The sequence below is a fragment of the Hyperolius riggenbachi genome, chromosome 9 (genome assembly GCF_040937935.1).
Source record: "Hyperolius riggenbachi isolate aHypRig1 chromosome 9, aHypRig1.pri, whole genome shotgun sequence".
NCBI lineage: Eukaryota > Metazoa > Chordata > Amphibia > Anura > Hyperoliidae > Hyperolius > Hyperolius riggenbachi.
In genome coordinates, this window is record NC_090654.1 from 51,957,403 (window position 1) to 51,975,769 (window position 18,367).

An 18,367-nucleotide genomic window follows, 5' to 3' on the forward strand; every position below is an offset into this window, starting at 1 on the left:
AGCTACTGATTGGGATGAAGTTAAATTTTTGGTCGGAGTTTCTCTTTAACACTTACTGTACAGGAAAACAGAAATGTAATTCAGACAATTTTTTATTAGGGCTAGTAATATACTGTATGCACCTATGTTTATCTAATCATCTCACGTCACTTCAGGTACGCTTTAAAGCCTAGCTTTAGTCAACTATTTTTAAAATATACACCTCAGTTTTGAGTTATCATTGGTGGTCACATGACAGTCACTGTAAATGGCCGCAAAATTCTAGGGATCTGCGATGTTCTGACAGGGAGGGGTAGTAAATATTAAATCTACCCACTTTCTCTCCTTCCCTGCCTTATGCTTGGTACATACTAGGAGAGTTTCTGTCAGATCGATTATTTCCAACATGTCCGATCTGATTTCGGATCATTTTCCAGGGCTGTGGAGTCGGTACAAAAATAATCCTCAGTTTATGAAACCACTGACTCCAGGGTACCTAAAATAACTCCAACTCCTCATGGTCCAAAAATCATCGGAGTCCTCAGTTTATGAAGCCCCCAACTCCAGGTACCCAAAATTGCTCCACCTCCACAGCCCTGCCGTTTCTCAATCACTTCTGTAGGAAAGCGATAAAAAAAACAGTTAGAAATCGATTGGACATGTTGGAAATGATCGATCTGACAGTAAATCTGCCAGAAAAATCTTATAGTGTGTACCTAGGATTAGGACTCAACAAGGGAAAATACAAGGCGGGGTGATGGTCTAATGACCAAAAAATTAAAAAGTATTTTGAATGGAGGCGGCGCATGTACTTATATACTCAATCGGACATTGGCTTTAAAACTTTGAAATGTGACTATATTCTAAGAGAAAACATTTATAATTACAGTCATTACAACATTGTGAGAGAAAATATTTATAATTACAGCCATCACTACACAAAGATCACAACATTCATTCCAGGACTTCTCCTGAGCATCACCTCTCCTTTGGAATGCTCTCCTATAGCCAGTACATTATGCTCCGAGCCTGGAAACCTTCAAACGTACTCTCAAAACACACCTGTTCAGACAACCCTATAATTTGCTATAGATGACATTGGAGGTTTATTGCCTCATCCACTAACCCCTGTGTCTCCTTCCCTAATGTCTCCAACCCACGACCCTCTAGATTGTAAGCACACAAGGGCAGGGACCTCCTCCTAGTGTTTCTTGTTCTACTGTATTTTATCATATGAACATGTACTAGTAATGTTGATGTCCCAAACCACTTAACTACTGTATGTATTTGTACTTCTACTGCTGGATGTCCTATTTGTAGAGTTTTGAATGTCTCATGTATCCATGCTGCCCACGATTTGTTTTTTAACCACTTCCCGACCGCCTAACGCACAGAGGCGGCCGGGAAGTGGAGCCCTTAAGGACCGGCTCACCCACAGAGGTGGCGGTCCATTTAAGGGCATGGGCGGAGCGATCGCGTCATCCGTGACGCGATCCTCCGCCGGCGCCTGTCACCGCTCGCTCGCCGCAACATCCCGCCGGCTATACGGAAGCGCCGGCGGGATGTTAACCCCGCGATCGCCGCATACAAAGTGTATAATACACTTTGTAATGTTTACAAAGTGTATTATACAGGCTGCCTCCTGCCCTGGTGGTCCCAGTGTCCGAGGGACCACCAGGGCAGGCTGCAGCCACCCTAGTCTGCACCCAAGCACACTGATTTCTCCCCCCCCCTGCCCCAGATCGCCCACAGCACCCATCAGACCCCCCCCTGCCCACCCCCAGACCCCTGTTTGCACCCAATCACCCCCCTAATCACCCATCAATCACTCCCTGTCACTATCTGTCAATGCTATTTTTTTTTTATCCCCCCCCCTGCTCCCTGCCCCCTCCTGATCACCCCCCACCCCTCAGATTCTCCCCAGACCCCCCCCCCCCAGACCACCCCCCCCCCCTGTTTACTGTATGCATCTATCCCCCTGATCACCCGTCAATCACCCGTCAATCACCCGCTGTCACTGCCACCCATCAATCAGCCCCTAACCTGCCCCTTGCGGGCAATCTGATCACCCCCCCACACCAATAGATCGCCCACAGATCCGACATCAGATCACCTCCCAAATCCATTGTTTACATCTATTCTCTTCTCTAAACACCCACTAATTACCCATCAATCACCCCCTATCACCACCTGTCACTTTTACCTATCAGATCAGACCCTAATCTGCCCCTTGCGGGCACCCAATCACCCGCCCACACGCTCAGATTGCCCTCTGACCCCCCCTTATCAATTCACCAGTGCATTAATTACATCTGTTCTTCCCTGTAATAACCCACTGATCACCTGTCAATCACCTGTCAATCACCTGCCAATCACCTATCACCCATCAATCACCCCCTGTCACCCCCTGTCACTGCCACCCATCAATCAGCCCCTAACCTGCCCCTTGCGGGCAATCTGATCACCCACCCACACCATTAGATCGCCCGCAAACCCGCCGTTAGATTACCTCCCAAATGTATCGTTTACATCTGTTATCTTCTCTAAACACCCACTAATTACCCATCAATCACCCATCAATCACCCCCTATCACCACCTGTCACTGTTACCTATCAGATCAGACCCTAATCTGCCCCTTGCGGGCACCCAATCACCCGCCTACACGCTCAGATTGCCCTCAGACCCCCCCTTATCAATTCGCCAGTGCAATATTTACATCTGTCCTTCCCTGTAATAACCCACTGATCACCTGTCAATCACCTGCCAATCACCTATCACCCATCACCCCCTGTCACTGCCACACAACAATCAGCCCCTAACCTGCCCCTTGCGGGCAAACTGATCACCCACCCACACCAATAGATCGCCCGCAGATCCGACATCAGATCACCACCCAAGCGCAGTGTTTCCATCTATTCTCTACCCTAAACACCCACTAATTACCCATCAATCACCCCCTGTCACTGCTACCTATCAGATTAGACCCCTATCTGCCCCTAGGGCACTCAATCACCCGCCCACACCCTCAGAATGCCCTCAGACCCCAGCCCTGATCACCTCGCCAGTGCATTGCTTGCATCTATTCCCCCCTCTAATCACACCTTGAGACACCCATCAATCACCTCCTGTCACCCCCTAGCACACCTACCCATCAGATCAGGCCCCAATTTGCCCCGTGTGGGCTCCTGATCACTCGGCCAAACCCTCAGACCCCCTTCCGATCACCTCCCCAGTGCATTGATTGCATCTATTTTCCCCTCTAACCACCCCCTGAGACACCCATCAATCACCTCCTGTCACCCCCCTAGCACTGCTATCCATCAGATCAGGCCCAATACAACCTGTCATCTAAAAGGCCACCCTGCTTATGACCGGTTCCACAAAATTCGCCCCCTCATAGACCACCTGTCATCAAAATTTGCAGATGCTTATACCCCTGAACAGTCATTTTGAGACATTTGGTTTCCAGACTACTCACGGTTTTGGGCCTGTAAAATGCCAGGGCGGTATAGGAACCCCACAAGTGACCCCATTTTAGAAAAAAAGACACCCCAAGATATTCTGTTAGGTGTATGACGAGTTCATAGAAGATTTTATTTTTTGTCAAAAGTTAGCGGAAATTAATTTTTATTGGTTTTTTTTCACAAAGTGTCATTTTTCACTAACTTGTGACAAAAAATAAAATCTTCTATGAACTCGCCATACACCTAACGGAATACCTTGGGGTGTCTTTTTTTCTAAAATGGGGTCACTTGTGGGGTTCCTATACTGCCCTGGCATTTTAGGGGCCCTAAACCGCGAGGAGTAGTCTAGAAAACAAATGCTTCAAAATGACCTGTGAATAGGACGTTGGGCCCCTTAGCGCACCTAGGCTGCAAAAAAGTGTCACACATGTGGTACCGCCGTACTCAGGAAAAGTAGTATAATGTGTTTTGGGGTGTATTTTTACACATACCCATGCTGGGTGGGAGAAATTTCTATGTAAATGGACAATTGTGTGTAAAAAAATCAAACAATTGTCATTTACAGAGATATTTCTCCCACTTAGCATGGGTATGTGTAAAAATACACCCCAAAACGCATTATACTACTTCTCCTGAGTACAGCGGTACCACATGTGTGGCACTTTTTTTACACCCTAAGTACGCTAAGGGGCCCAAAGTCCAATGAGTACCTTTAGGATTTCACAGGTCATTTTGCGACATTTGGTTTCAAGACTACTCCTCACGGTTTAGGGCCCCTAAAATGCCAGGGCAGTATAGGAACCCCACAAATTACCCCATTCTAGAAAGAAGACACCCAAAGGTATTCCGTACGGAGTATGGTGAGTTCATAGAAGATTTTATTTTTTGTCACAAGTTAGCGGAAAATGACACTTTGTGAAAAAAAACTATTAAAATCAATTTCCGCTAACTTGTGACAAAAAAATAAAAACTTCTATGAACTCACCATACTCCTAACGGAATACCTTGGGGTGTCTTCTTTCTAAAATGGGGTCATTAGTGGGGTTCCTATACTGCCCTGGCATTTTAGGGGCCCTAAACCGTGAGGAGTAGTCTTGAAACAAAAATGACCTGTGAAATCCTAAAGGTACTCATTGGACTTTGGGCCCCTTAGTGCAGTTAGGGTGCAAAAAAGTGCCACACATGTGGTATCGCCGTACTCGGGAGAAGTAGTACAATGTGTTTTGGGGTGTATTTTTACACATACCCATGCTGGGTGGGAGAAATACCTCTGTAAATGACAATCTTTTGATTTTTTTTTACACACAATTGTCCATTTACAGAGGTATTTCTCCCACCCAGCATGGGTATGTGTAAAAATACACCCCAAAACACATTGTACTACTTCTCCCGAGTATGGCGATACCACATGTGTGGCACTTTTTTGCACCCTAACTGCGCTAAAGGGCCCAAAGTCCAATGAGTACCTTTAGGATTTCACAGGTCATTTTGAGAAATTTCGTTTCAAGACTACTCCTCACGGTTTAGGGCCCCTAAAATGCCAGGGCAGTATAGGAACCCCACAAATGACCCCATTTTAGAAAGAAGACACCCCAAGGTATTCCGTTAGGAGTATGGTGAGTTCATAGAAGATTTTATTTTTTGTCAAAAGTTAGCGGAAATTGATTTTAATTGTGTTTTTTCACAAAGTGTCATTTTCCGCTAACTTGTGACAAAAAATAAAATCTCCTATGAACTCGCCATACTACTAACGAAATACCTTGGGGTGTCTTCTTTCTAAAATGGGGTCATTTGTGGGGTTCCTATACTGCCCTGGCATTTTAGGGGCCCTAAACCGTGAGGAGTAGTCTTGAAACGAAATTTCTCAAAATGACCTGTGAAATCCTAAAGGTACTCATTGGACTTTGGGCCCTTTAGCGCAGTTAGGGTGCAAAAAAGTGCCACACATGTGGTATCGCCGTACTCAGGAGAAGTAGTATAATGTGTTTTGTGGTGTATTTTTACACATACCCATGCTGAGTGGGAGAAATATCTCTGTAAATGGACAATTGTGTGTAAAAAAAATTAACAAATTGTCATTTACAGAGATATTTCTCCCACCCAGCATGGGTATGTGTAAAAATACACCCCAAAACACATTATACTACTTCTCCTGAGTACGGCAATACCACATTGTGACGCCGTCGGTATGACATAGCGAATGCGTCATGGAGTTACCAACGCTAGTCCTTCGCAAACCACCCAAACTGACAGTTTTTGGTTTAAATACACTTTTTTTTTCCCTTCACCAAAGGGCTGGAGAAATCTTTTCATGGTCAGCTAATTAGCCTCCTGTTGAAAAGATTTTCTGCCAGCACAGGGACCCCCAACCAGGCAGAAGGAGGGAAATCTCACACCTTCACTGCCTAACCCCGACTTGGTGGCTCCTCAGCTCCGTACATGAAAAGAGCAGCCACAGGAGGTCCTGCTAACATCCTGCAGAAGCCACTTAGAGACTACAGCTGGCTTTCTCAATGACCCTAGGAAAACCTGCTGTGACCTCAGGAATCCCAATATTCATATGTTCTCCATATTTCCTTCATAATTCCTGACATAGCAGATCTCCCTGCCCATGAAATCTGCACAGGTTATGGGATTCCACAGGGCGCTGGTTCTGACAGGTTTACGGACCAATCGGACTGCCAGATCTAGCGTAAGATTGTTTTAAAATAACCCTCTAATACCCCAGGGGTCTGATTCCCCAAGTTTGGTATCAACGGTCTTGATAAATTCTGACAAACCTAAAAATGTTATTAGATTTAACACAACTTGTACGGTTTGCAGATGAGCACACTTATCATGATTCAGGTAAAATTTTGTCTCTCGGAGGGGGGCAGAGATCTCCTATTCCAAAGAGGTGTGTGATCCACGCCCCCTAACCCCTCCTTGCTGGAGTGGGGGCTATAACCAGACAGAGCCCAGAAAGCTCTGTGTCCTTTACCTTCAATCTGATGCCTAGTAACATCCTGGCAGCCCGCAAGGACGCGGGCAAACCCTCCCTCTTGGAACTTCCTAACAAAGGCCTGTTGGCCGCATGGCAACCGCCATTTTGGGACTTTCGCCAAAGACTTGCGATTGCCGCATGGACTACCAATAACGGTATTTGAACTGTATATAATCAGACATTCTGTTCTCTTTTCCTCTCTTCTCTCTGTCAATCAATCTGTTCTAAAATAAGCTGTGTGTATGTAGTTTAGAAATAAACTAACGATTTTATCGTTCAGTCTTGTGCCTGTTCTGGTCATCTGATTGCTGCTATAACGAATCTGCCCTCTGAAGAGTCAGTCATACTACCGCATTGTTTTATGATTTGCTTAAAATTGTTGATTTGCTAGCTAGGTTGTAAATAACCGTTTCTTCCTTCTAGGATTAGCTAGTACCCGATTTCCTGTGCGAAATCGATAACTTAGTTTCTCGATTATAAATACAATTCGAGATTGCATCATATAGGGACCCAGTAACCTTTCTTTAACGTCACATTGCTCACAGTCTTTAAGCCGTCGGAAGTAATTATTCCCCGAACGGTGACTTGAGCGTGTTGAACGTGATTGGGCTGGCTACCGTATTATGATAGCGTTGGAGACTGTCCGCTCCATACAACCGGACAGTGGTGGCAGTGTATTTACCCGATTTCCAGCGCGAAATCGATATTTTTTGCGTACCGATTGTATATACAATCAAAATTGTACATGTATGGGCACCTCCAACCAATCTTAACCGTTTACTACGCACACAGTGAATTTGCCTCCAGCAGTCTCTAGCGCATGAGACCTGCATGGCAACAGTGGCCTAGTAATACGGGATTGGTGGATGTTTGTCCCATTACATATTGTCGGCAGCTGCGCGACCAACCTTTATTGTCAATCTGTTCACCGTACTTCCTGCGTATGCTAACGGGAGCAGATTAGACGGGATTGGCACGCTCTGTCGCCCTTTTCTTCTTACCTCTGACGATCCAGCAACCGGTCTCGTTGTCCGTCTGCGCCCGTACTTCCTGCGTACGCTAACGGGAGCAGATCTCGACGGGATCGCGGGGCTGGATTGTCACATTGGTGGGCAGTGGTGGTGATAGCACACCCCAAAACCAGGCATAGCCAGCTTTTGGGAAATCAGAGCGCAAAGATCTGACAAACTCAGTCTTTGCAACCAGAATAATAAGACAGTGGTCGCTAAGTATCCTGTCTTGCAGAACCGAAGTTCTGGGCACAAAACGGTACACATTGATAGCGAATAGATTGGTCTACATTTCCTAACTTTTCTTTGCTATATCCTATTCTTTCTTATACTCTTCTCTTCTGAATGTCTGATTCAGTTCAGTTTCACCAGAATTGGTCAGTTCCTGACTTGCAAGCCCTCTGCAAATTGCACGGCATTGCTGCTTGCAGCACATACCAGGCTGAGCTGGTGGCATTACTCCAGAGATGGAATCCTTGTCGCCACCTTGCTTAATGCCTCCATACACCGCAGTCCTGATACCCCCGGAGTGGTTGGCAAACCTGACCGGCGAGGATCTGCGCATGTACCAGGAGTTCCGAGAACGGATGCTCCAGCGTGAAGCAGAGCACCAAGCGCGCCGGCGCCAGTGGGATCTCCAGATCAAAGAGCTACGGCTCCAGCGTGAATTGGAGTTGGCCCAGCTAACCCAATCAAATCAGCACTCTTCACTATGTGTTTCGGTGGAGAGATGCGAACCTCTACCCGTGACCCCCACAGCTAAACTTCCTGCCATGGAAGAGGGCACGGAACGAGACTTTCCTGTATGCACCTCTGAGAGGGCGTACCATCAGGTTCCTGTACCTGACAGCCAGAGAACCCTGGTGCTGGACAGTCACAGAACACTGTCCCAAGACTTGGAAGGAGGTAAGCCTACTGCATTCGCTCCTCCTGGTCCGGCGAGCTTTGTGCCACTGAGACCTGCAGCTGCTGCTATTGCTGCACCCCAGTCTGACACACCTGCCATTCGCATGTGTAATCTTTGTGGCTCGACCGGCCACATAAAGTTCTTCTGTCCCAAGAGGAAGAGAACGACCGTCCCTAGCCCGAAGATGGCTAGCAACCCTGATCCGTCACCTGCATCACCCTCTGCACAGCCTGTCAGCGTGTCAGAGATGCTCTACGGTTCCGGAAATCTTCACAGTGCTCCAGTGGACGACCAGATCATCTTTTGCTCCAGTGCTCCAGAAGCAGATGTTTCCTTGGTCTGTTCCGACCTTGCCACAGAGGAAGATATTCTCCCACAAAAGCTCCTCACCCTGACTGAAGTCAGGCCCAACCACCACAACCCTGTTATCCCAGGTCCCGAGAAGGCCGGATGGGGGGTGGGTTTTCCAGAGTGGGCTGTTGCGGAGTTTCCCTCTCCTCCTGTGCTTGGCACTGATCTAGGCACGCTTGTGTGCCCTTCGGAATTTTCTGCTGATATGCAGGAGTTCCCAGCAGGACTCCCTGACCACCAGGTACTGTACAAGCCTTTGGGAAAACAGGGAGATGTCAAACCCTTACCTGCTAATGCTACTGTACCTAACGCCGCTGGGCGGGAGGTACCCTCAGATTTATATGTACCAGCAACTGACTGTCTTTTATCCCTTTCTGCACCTGTTATTACTAATGAAATTGCATGTGTCAGTGATAATTGTGATAGAAACGCTGTACATTCTTTGGCCATTACATGCTCTATGGCCAGCCGCATGAACTCAGAGCTGACAGCAGGGATCCCCTCTGACAATTCTGACTTTCAGGCGGGTGACACACATGCTAAAAATGACATATCATGTTATGCAAATGCTTTTGATAGTGTTGTGCATGTTTGTGACAGTACGCTGGGTGACGCCTTCAGTGTCACCGGTAGTCCGGACTCAGGACTATCTGGAGGAGTCTTGACTTCCCCTGATATCTCTGACCCCCAGACCAATGTCAATATTGACGTGATTTTGATTTACCCAAAAGGTGATGTTTATTGTGGTGTACCTGTGCAGACAGACACACACAGTACTGTTGGTAACCTGAGCTCAGAGCCTGCAGGCATTCCTGTCAGCTCTGACCCCAGAGAGTTTGATTTTCAGCAGCTGACCTCAGATCACACTAGGCAGCTGGCTGAGACTTGTAGTCCCACATCCGTGAGGATACTACAGAGCGACTCCAACCTGCGTGCGCTTAGTGGCCAGACCGCTAAGCCGCCAGCAGTGGAAGCTCCACTACAGGTGTACTGGGAGAATGGTAACTACTCCAGGGAACCCATTCCCCATGTAACTGACACCCCAGGTGAAAGCATGGTCCATGTGGATCTGTTAGAAGCCCAGTCAGACAGAACGCAGTTAGTTCTAGGAGATTACGGCCACTTAGAACAGGAAGATACAGGTCCCCTGTTAGGCTTGATAACTCCCACACGAGAATTGGCGGATGATGTGAAAGTCACCCCCCACCTCTCGTACTCCCCGAAGGCCTCGCTGAAGCGCACTGCGCCCCCACAGCGAAATCTTCACAGCAACCCTGGGCAGGATACAGCAGTTCACAGAAGGGACCCGGGGACTCACAAGCCCTTATGGCAGATCCCCTACAGCGCCTCTCCGGAGGTGCAAGCAAAAGTGAAGATGAAGTATGAGGAGATGTTACAGATGTCTGTCCTCCGCAAATCCTCTAGCTCACAGACCACCATGTTCTGTGAGGCCTATAGGATGCCGGACGACATCCCAACAACCGTTGCGTATCCCATGACTCCCCTCGGTGATCTGTTGGATTGGCTGGCATCCGCCAACTACCTAACGATCATAGATCGGAGCTACGGATACTGGCAGATTCCAACCGTGCCCAAGGCACGCCTGGAATCCACATTCACCCTGCCCTTGGACTTAAACGCCTCGATGCGGATGTCTTTTGGTAGGAGGAATACCCCAGCCACCTTCCAACAGGCCTGGAACGACCTGTTGAAGGGCAAGCACGGTTGTACAGTCTCGTACCCGGATGACATCCCTGTGTTCCCCCCGACTTGGGAGCAACACTGCGATCACTCATCCCTGGTACTAGGACAGCTGTCAGCTGACAATCTGACCGTTGAACCAGACGTAGATCAGATTGTCATGACAGAGGTACAGGCCTCTCTGGGAACAGCGGGATACTACAGGACGTTTGTGAAGCCCTGTAGCCTCCTGGCTAAACCACTGACCAACACAAAAAAGGGCAACCCCAAGGTCATGTGGAACCCAGGCTGCCCCGCTGTACTGAGCCCAAGTAGCAAGTTGGTATTGCTTCAGTCAAGGTCCTGCTAACCTATCCTTCCCCAATCTTGGAAGGGGAGGAGATGTGACGCCGTCGGTATGACATAGCGAATGCGTCATGGAGTTACCAACGCTAGTCCTTCGCAAACCACCCAAACTGACAGTTTTTGGTTTAAATACACTTTTTTTTTTTCCCTTCACCAAAGGGCTGGAGAAATCTTTTCATGGTCAGCTAATTAGCCTCCTGTTGAAAAGATTTTCTGCCAGCACAGGGACCCCCAACCAGGCAGAAGGAGGGAAATCTCACACCTTCACTGCCTAACCCCGACTTGGTGGCTCCTCAGCTCCGTACATGAAAAGAGCAGCCACAGGAGGTCCTGCTAACATCCTGCAGAAGCCACTTAGAGACTACAGCTGGCTTTCTCAATGACCCTAGGAAAACCTGCTGTGACCTCAGGAATCCCAATATTCATATGTTCTCCATATTTCCTTCATAATTCCTGACATAGCAGATCTCCCTGCCCATGAAATCTGCACAGGTTATGGGATTCCACAGGGCGCTGGTTCTGACAGGTTTACGGACCAATCGGACTGCCAGATCTAGCGTAAGATTGTTTTAAAATAACCCTCTAATACCCCAGGGGTCTGATTCCCCAAGTTTGGTATCAACGGTCTTGATAAATTCTGACAAACCTAAAAATGTTATTAGATTTAACACAACTTGTACGGTTTGCAGATGAGCACACTTATCATGATTCAGGTAAAATTTTGTCTCTCGGAGGGGGGCAGAGATCTCCTATTCCAAAGAGGTGTGTGATCCACGCCCCCTAACCCCTCCTTGCTGGAGTGGGGGCTATAACCAGACAGAGCCCAGAAAGCTCTGTGTCCTTTACCTTCAATCTGATGCCTAGTAACATCCTGGCAGCCCGCAAGGACGCGGGCAAACCCTCCCTCTTGGAACTTCCTAACAAAGGCCTGTTGGCCGCATGGCAACCGCCATTTTGGGACTTTCGCCAAAGACTTGCGATTGCCGCATGGACTACCAATAACGGTATTTGAACTGTATATAATCAGACATTCTGTTCTCTTTTCCTCTCTTCTCTCTGTCAATCAATCTGTTCTAAAATAAGCTGTGTGTATGTAGTTTAGAAATAAACTAACGATTTTATCGTTCAGTCTTGTGCCTGTTCTGGTCATCTGATTGCTGCTATAACGAATCTGCCCTCTGAAGAGTCAGTCATACTACCGCATTGTTTTAGGATTTGCTTAAAATTGTTGATTTGCTAGCTAGGTTGTAAATAACCGTTTCTTCCTTCTAGGATTAGCTAGTACCCGATTTCCTGTGCGAAATCGATAACTTAGTTTCTCGATTATAAATACAATTCGAGATTGCATCATATAGGGACCCAGTAACCTTTCTTTAACGTCACATTGCTCACAGTCTTTAAGCCGTCGGAAGTGATTATTCCCCGAACGGTGACTTGAGCGTGTTGAACGTGATTGGGCTGGCTACCGTATTATGATAGCGTTGGAGACTGTGTGCTCCATACAACCGGACAGTGGTGGCAGTGTATTTACCCGATTTCCAGCGCGAAATCGATATTTTTTGCGTACCGATTGTATATACAATCAAAATTGTACATGTATGGGCACCTCCAACCAATCTTAACCGTTTACTACGCACACAGTGAATTTGCCTCCAGCAGTCTCTAGCGCATGAGACCTGCATGGCAACAGTGGCCTAGTAATACGGGATTGGTGGATGTTTGTCCCATTACATATTGTCGGCAGCTGCGCGACCAACCTTTATTGTCAATCTGTTCACCGTACTTCCTGCGTATGCTAACGGGAGCAGATTAGACGGGATTGGCACGCTCTGTCGCCCTTTTCTTCTTACCTCTGACGATCCAGCAACCGGTCTCGTTGTCCGTCTGCGCCCGTACTTCCTGCGTACGCTAACGGGAGCAGATCTCGACGGGATCGCGGGGCTGGATTGTCACATCATGTGTGGCACTTTTTTGCAGCCTAACTGCGCTAAGGGGTCCAAAGTCCAATGAGCACCTTTAGGCTTTACAGGGGTGCTTACAATTTAGCACCCCCCAAAATGTCAGGACAGTAAACACACCCCACAAATGATCCCATTTTGGAAAGTAGACCCTTCAAGGTATTCAGAGAGGGGCATGGTGAGTCCGTGGCAGATTTCATTTTTTTTTGTCGCAAGTTAGAAGAAATGGAAACTTTTTTTTTTTCTCACAAAGTGTCATTTTCCGCTTACTTGTGACAAAAAATAATATCTTCTATGAACTCACTATGCCTCTCAGTGAATACTTTGGGATGTCTTCTTTCCAAAATGGGGTCATTTGGGGGGTATTTATACTATCCTGGAATTCTAGCCCCTCATGAAACATGACAGGGGGTCAGAAAAGTCAGAGATGCTTGAAAATGGGAAAATTCACTTTTTGCACCATAGTTTGTAAACGCTATAACTTTTACCCAAACCAATAAATATACACTGAATGGGTTTTTTTTTTTTATCAAAAACATGTTTGTCCACATTTTTCGCGCTGCATGTATACAGAAATTTTACTTTATTTGAAAAATGTCAGCACAGAAAGTTAAAAAAATCATTTTTTTGCCAAAATTCATGTCTTTTTTTATGAATATAATAAAAAGTAAAAATCGCAGGAGCAATCAAATAGCACCAAAAGAAAGCTTTATTAGTGACAAGAAAAGGAGCCAAAATTCATTTAGGTGGTAGGTTGTATGAGCGAGCAATAAACCGTGAAAGCTGCAGTGGTCTGAATGGAAAAAAAGTGGCCGGTCCTTAAGGGGTAGAAAGCCCTAGGTCCTCAAGTGGTTAATATATACAGCGCTATGGAAGACGTTGACGCTATATAAATAGAAGAAGTAATAACATTATTGAACAAGACAACAGTTTCAGCTTCTGGACAAATTCTGATACAAAACAAAGAAAAAAGACCCCCATAAACAGCACCAGACTAATAAGATGAAGGGTATATCAAACTTTATTATGTTCCAAAAAAACCATCAATAATAAAAACAATGATTAAAAAAAGGTCACAAAAAATGACCAACCGGGTCTCTCGATCCCATTCAATAGTGAATAATACATTTAATAAGGATAACACCATCTGGTTACTGGTACAATGATCCGAAATAGAACAATCACTATCTATATATATATATATATATATATATATATATATATATATATATATATATATATATATATATATATATATATATATATATATATATATATATATATATATATATATATATATATATATATATATATATATATATATATATATATATATATATATATATATATATATATATATATATATATACAAACCACACAGAATTATATATAAATGTCATTTATATATAATTCTGTGTGGTTTGTATCTATATATATATATATATATATACATATATGAGGTGATTGTTCTATTTCGGATCATTGTACCAGTAACCAGATGGTGTTATCCTTATTACATGTATTATTCACTATTGAATGGGATCGAGAGACCCGGTTGGTCATTTTTTGTGACCTTTTTTAATCATTGTTTTTATTATTATTGATGGTTTTTTTGGAACATAATAAAGTTTGATATACCCTTCATCTTATTAGTCTGGTGCTGTTTATGGGGGTCTTTTTCTTTGTTTTGTATCAGAATTTTTCCCCTGGTTCCCCTTAGCACATTCTAATTAAATTATTGCTCTAACTTGTTGCTTATTATTATTGTTATTATTCTGCATGGTGCTGGTCCTAACTCTTTTGAGTAATTCCTCAGCTTCTGGACAGTCATGGCTTCCCTCACGCTAACAGGTACTTGGTTCCACCCACCTGTGTAAGAAGTCATCATAGTAATCCCGCTGCATGCACTTTGCCGTGATCTGCTTGTACTCCTTCAGCACCCTTCGAATTGTGTCGCTCAGTGCACCGTATAAGCAGCGTTCACCATCAAACGTGTTCACCTCACACCGGGCACCTGTACAAGACAAAGTAGCATGCAACACTTTACTCAATCCTTTAATCGATCCACTTTTCCTCTTAAAGTAGTCAACGGTCAAAAAAGCCCCCCCCCCCCCCCCCCATTCTACTTACCCGATGCTTCTTCCAGCCCCCTGCAGCTGACATTTCCTACGTCGCAGCTCCACACTCAGCCATTGGCCCGGGGTCCCTGCTGGCGCAGAGGGTGACCTCGAGGTCGCCTCTACTGCGTCAGCGTGAGCACCGCTGTCAATCAAGTCCACGTTGTCCGCGCCTAGAGGAGGTCGGCCTCTGCACCACCAGGGACCCCAGGCCGGCGACTGCGAGCAGAACGGTCAGCGTGGGACAGGTCAGCTGCAAGGGGCTGGAGGAAGCCTCAGGTAAGTAAAGCGGCAGGGAGCTTTTTTTGATTGATGACTCCTTTAAGTTTTCTTCTTGGGCCTGGTGCACACCAAAAACCGCTAGCAGATCCGCAAAATGCTAGCAGATTTTCAAACTCTTTTTCTTCTTTTTCTGTAGCGTTTCAGCTAGCATTTTGTGGTTTTGTGAAGCGTTTTTGGTGTAGTAGATTTCATGTATTGTTACAGTAAAGCTGTAACTGAACAGCTACTGTAACAAAAACGCCCGCAAAACCGCTCAACTGCCGTTTTGCGGTTTTCCTATACTTTACATTGGAGGCAGAAACGCCTCCGCAATCCAAAATCTGCAGCAGCCCGGGAGTATGCGTTTCTGCAAAACGCCTCCCGCTCTGGTGTGCACCAGCCCTTTGAAATACATTACCCTAGCGTTTCCACATCTGCAATCGGATCTGAAAACGCGACCAAACCGCTCTGGTGTGCACTAGGCCAAGGCAAACTGCAGGGGTCTCGAAAAAGAAACACTGCAAATATCCACTCTTTGCATCAACTTAGTCAATAAAAGCCTTTGAAATGCGGGAAAAGCTTGTAATTGTGCTTCAATAGGCTAGAGAAACCACTGACAAAAATATCTAAAAACACTGAAGCTGCTTTGTAGAAACAGCATTTGTGCCATTGTCAAAACTTTGGGCCACCAATGTATTTTTCCCATGCTTGACCTAGAAGAAAACTTAGGAGAAAAAGTGAAATGAACAAGGGCCTTTGTTCATTAGCTTGTGAAACCTGAAGAGCAAGCAATCAGCTAATTTCTGTGAGTCAATTTCTTTGTGAGTCAATGAGCCCAAAATTACTGTAATTAGAGATAGTGGATCCCAAAGAATTCCAGCTAGAATGCAAATGTAATGCAAATTATTTGCAGCTTGGAATTGGGTCAGAATCGCCAGGAAGTAGAATGGATTGGCCCAATTTTAAGCTGCATACAATTTACATTAATTATGCAAACATTGCAGAATTATGCTACATACACACTTGAAAGATAAATGAAAGATATCAGAGCAATTTTACCCCCTTTCATGTAGTATAAGAGCCATACTCTACAGTCTACACAGTCTATTCTATGGAGCTGCACTCCCCATCAGATACAAATCTTTGCAGGATGCTGCACATAAAGATGCTGTACACATGCAACAGATCATTATCTGCAAAAGATCAATTCCTGCAAAATGCATTCATAGTCTGATATCTGCAGATCCTCATACACACCTGGTTTAACAGACATTCATCCGCAGATCAGATCCACCAGGATGGATCTTCAGATCTGCAGATGATTGTCAGATATGCAGATGAAGTCTGTTAAACAAGGCGTGTATGAGGATCTGCAGATCTCACAGACTATCAATGCAATTTGCAGGAATGGATCTTTTGCAGATAATAATCTTTTGTGTCTGTACAGCATCTTTGTGTACAGCATCCTGCAAAGATTTCTGTCTGATGGGGAGTTCAGCTCAATAGAATAGACTGTGAAGGTATGGCTCTCATACTACATGGAAGGGGGTAAAATTGGTCTGATATCTTTCAAGTGTGTACACACCATTTGCTACTCATTAAACACCCCTAATTATTATGCAATGTAGATTGTAAACTCTCAAGGGCAGGGTTATATCACCCTTTTGTGTCTTGGAATTGCTATACATTTTATTCATCATGTTACATTTGTCATTGTAATTACAAATTCTGTATTTTGTACCAGTGTCCATATTTGATGTTTATCATGGTCTGCATCATTATGTATCCCTTGCTTGTTTTCCTACTTTGTACAGCGCCACTTAATATGTTGGCACATTATAAATCAATAATAATAATAATAATAATACCTCTAGCAATAAGAATGTAACCAGAAAGTCATGTGACCATAAGCTTTAAAGCTATACTAAATGTCTAATAAGGAAAAACTCCCAGTATAGCATGATCCCTATCACTACAATCTTTAAATCCCAACTTTCAAAGGGCACCATGTAATGAGACAAATATAATAATAATAATAATAATAAATAAAAAACCTATTACAGTCATATGGACAGCACTGTTATTCTAGTCAGTAGTATCCACATTATTACAGTGTAGCATCCATTGATGCCAAGCTACATTGGTCTCTCGGCGTTTTCCTGGATGTAGTGTCCAGCTTCACCCACCTCCACAGCATGCTATGATGTCACTTCCTCCCACGGCCAGGAAAGCACGGGCAGAGCCCAATACCAAATGTAAACTAGGGTCAGGTCAAACGCCGTGTGATCATATTGCTAGTTAGATGTGCCTAGGCTTATAAAAGCCACCTCCTGTCTACTGCCTAGCTTCTTTGGGTAGGTAGAAGATAACCACCATTGTATAGAATTGCCAGGTAGGATTGATGACAGCACCTCTAAAAGATAGCGATTGTGTCACAAATGTGACTTCACTTCATTATTGACGGTTCACAGATCCCTTTAGGGCAGAGTTCCCCAACCCTGTCCTCAAGGCCCACCAACAGTACATGTTTTGCAGAAAACCACAGACATGCACAGGTGAGATAACTGGTGTCTCATCAGCAGAGCGGATTAACTACCTCTGTGGATTTATACAAAACATGCAGTGATGGTGGGCCTTGAGGACAGGGTTGGCGGAACACTGGTTTAGGGACCACTATGAGAATCTCAGCGCGCTTACCATTCGCTAAAAGATAGCGTACCAGTTCCTCATGTCCACACAGACAAGCGTAATACCTTAAAAGAGAGAGAAAACAAGACAGGTCAGTAACATGAAAACATCAACATCAACTCAGGGCATTGGAATGAAAACTGGCCAATGTGATGCTATAAGGGCGGTTTAACAAGAATGACTATATATGATTTATTTATATAAAAGGATTAGCACTGTCAGGCCAGCTTTAGAGAATGGAACATTATGATGGACATCACATGCTTCTTGCTGTTTTGCCTCAACTAACATTCTGAGCTGAGTAAATTGGCCCCTTGTCACTTGGTTACAGACTGTCACATGACTGGACCATTATTCTGTGACAATTACAGTAAAGTCCCTGTTAACTGCCACAGACGGGGATTGTCTGATATGTGTTCTTGCTGGTGGCTTGAGTATTCAACCAGCTGGGTCTAAAATTAATACTCACCTCCCCCAGTAGATGAAGCAGCGCGCAGCAGAAACTACTTAGAGCGCCGCCTTCTTCACTCCTCAGCTGCTTAACCTCTCTGTACGGCTCCAACGCTTGCACGTGACCTGAACGGGGATGCAACAGAGCAGCC

At 45.2% G+C, this 18,367-nt stretch overlaps 1 protein-coding gene across 1 annotated transcript in view; it reads right to left on the bottom strand.

The window, feature by feature from the left end:
• ABTB1 (ankyrin repeat and BTB domain containing 1) overlaps positions 1–18,367 on the bottom strand; it is a 96,690-nt gene that overhangs the window by 55,826 nt on the left and 22,497 nt on the right. Inside the window, exons 3-4 of the mRNA XM_068251532.1 lie at positions 17,775–17,830; positions 14,569–14,713 (exon numbers count right to left, since the gene is read on the bottom strand). Of these exons, the coding sequence (XP_068107633.1) occupies positions 14,569–14,713; positions 17,775–17,830 (201 nt within the window). The remainder of the gene's footprint in view (positions 1–14,568; positions 14,714–17,774; positions 17,831–18,367) is intronic.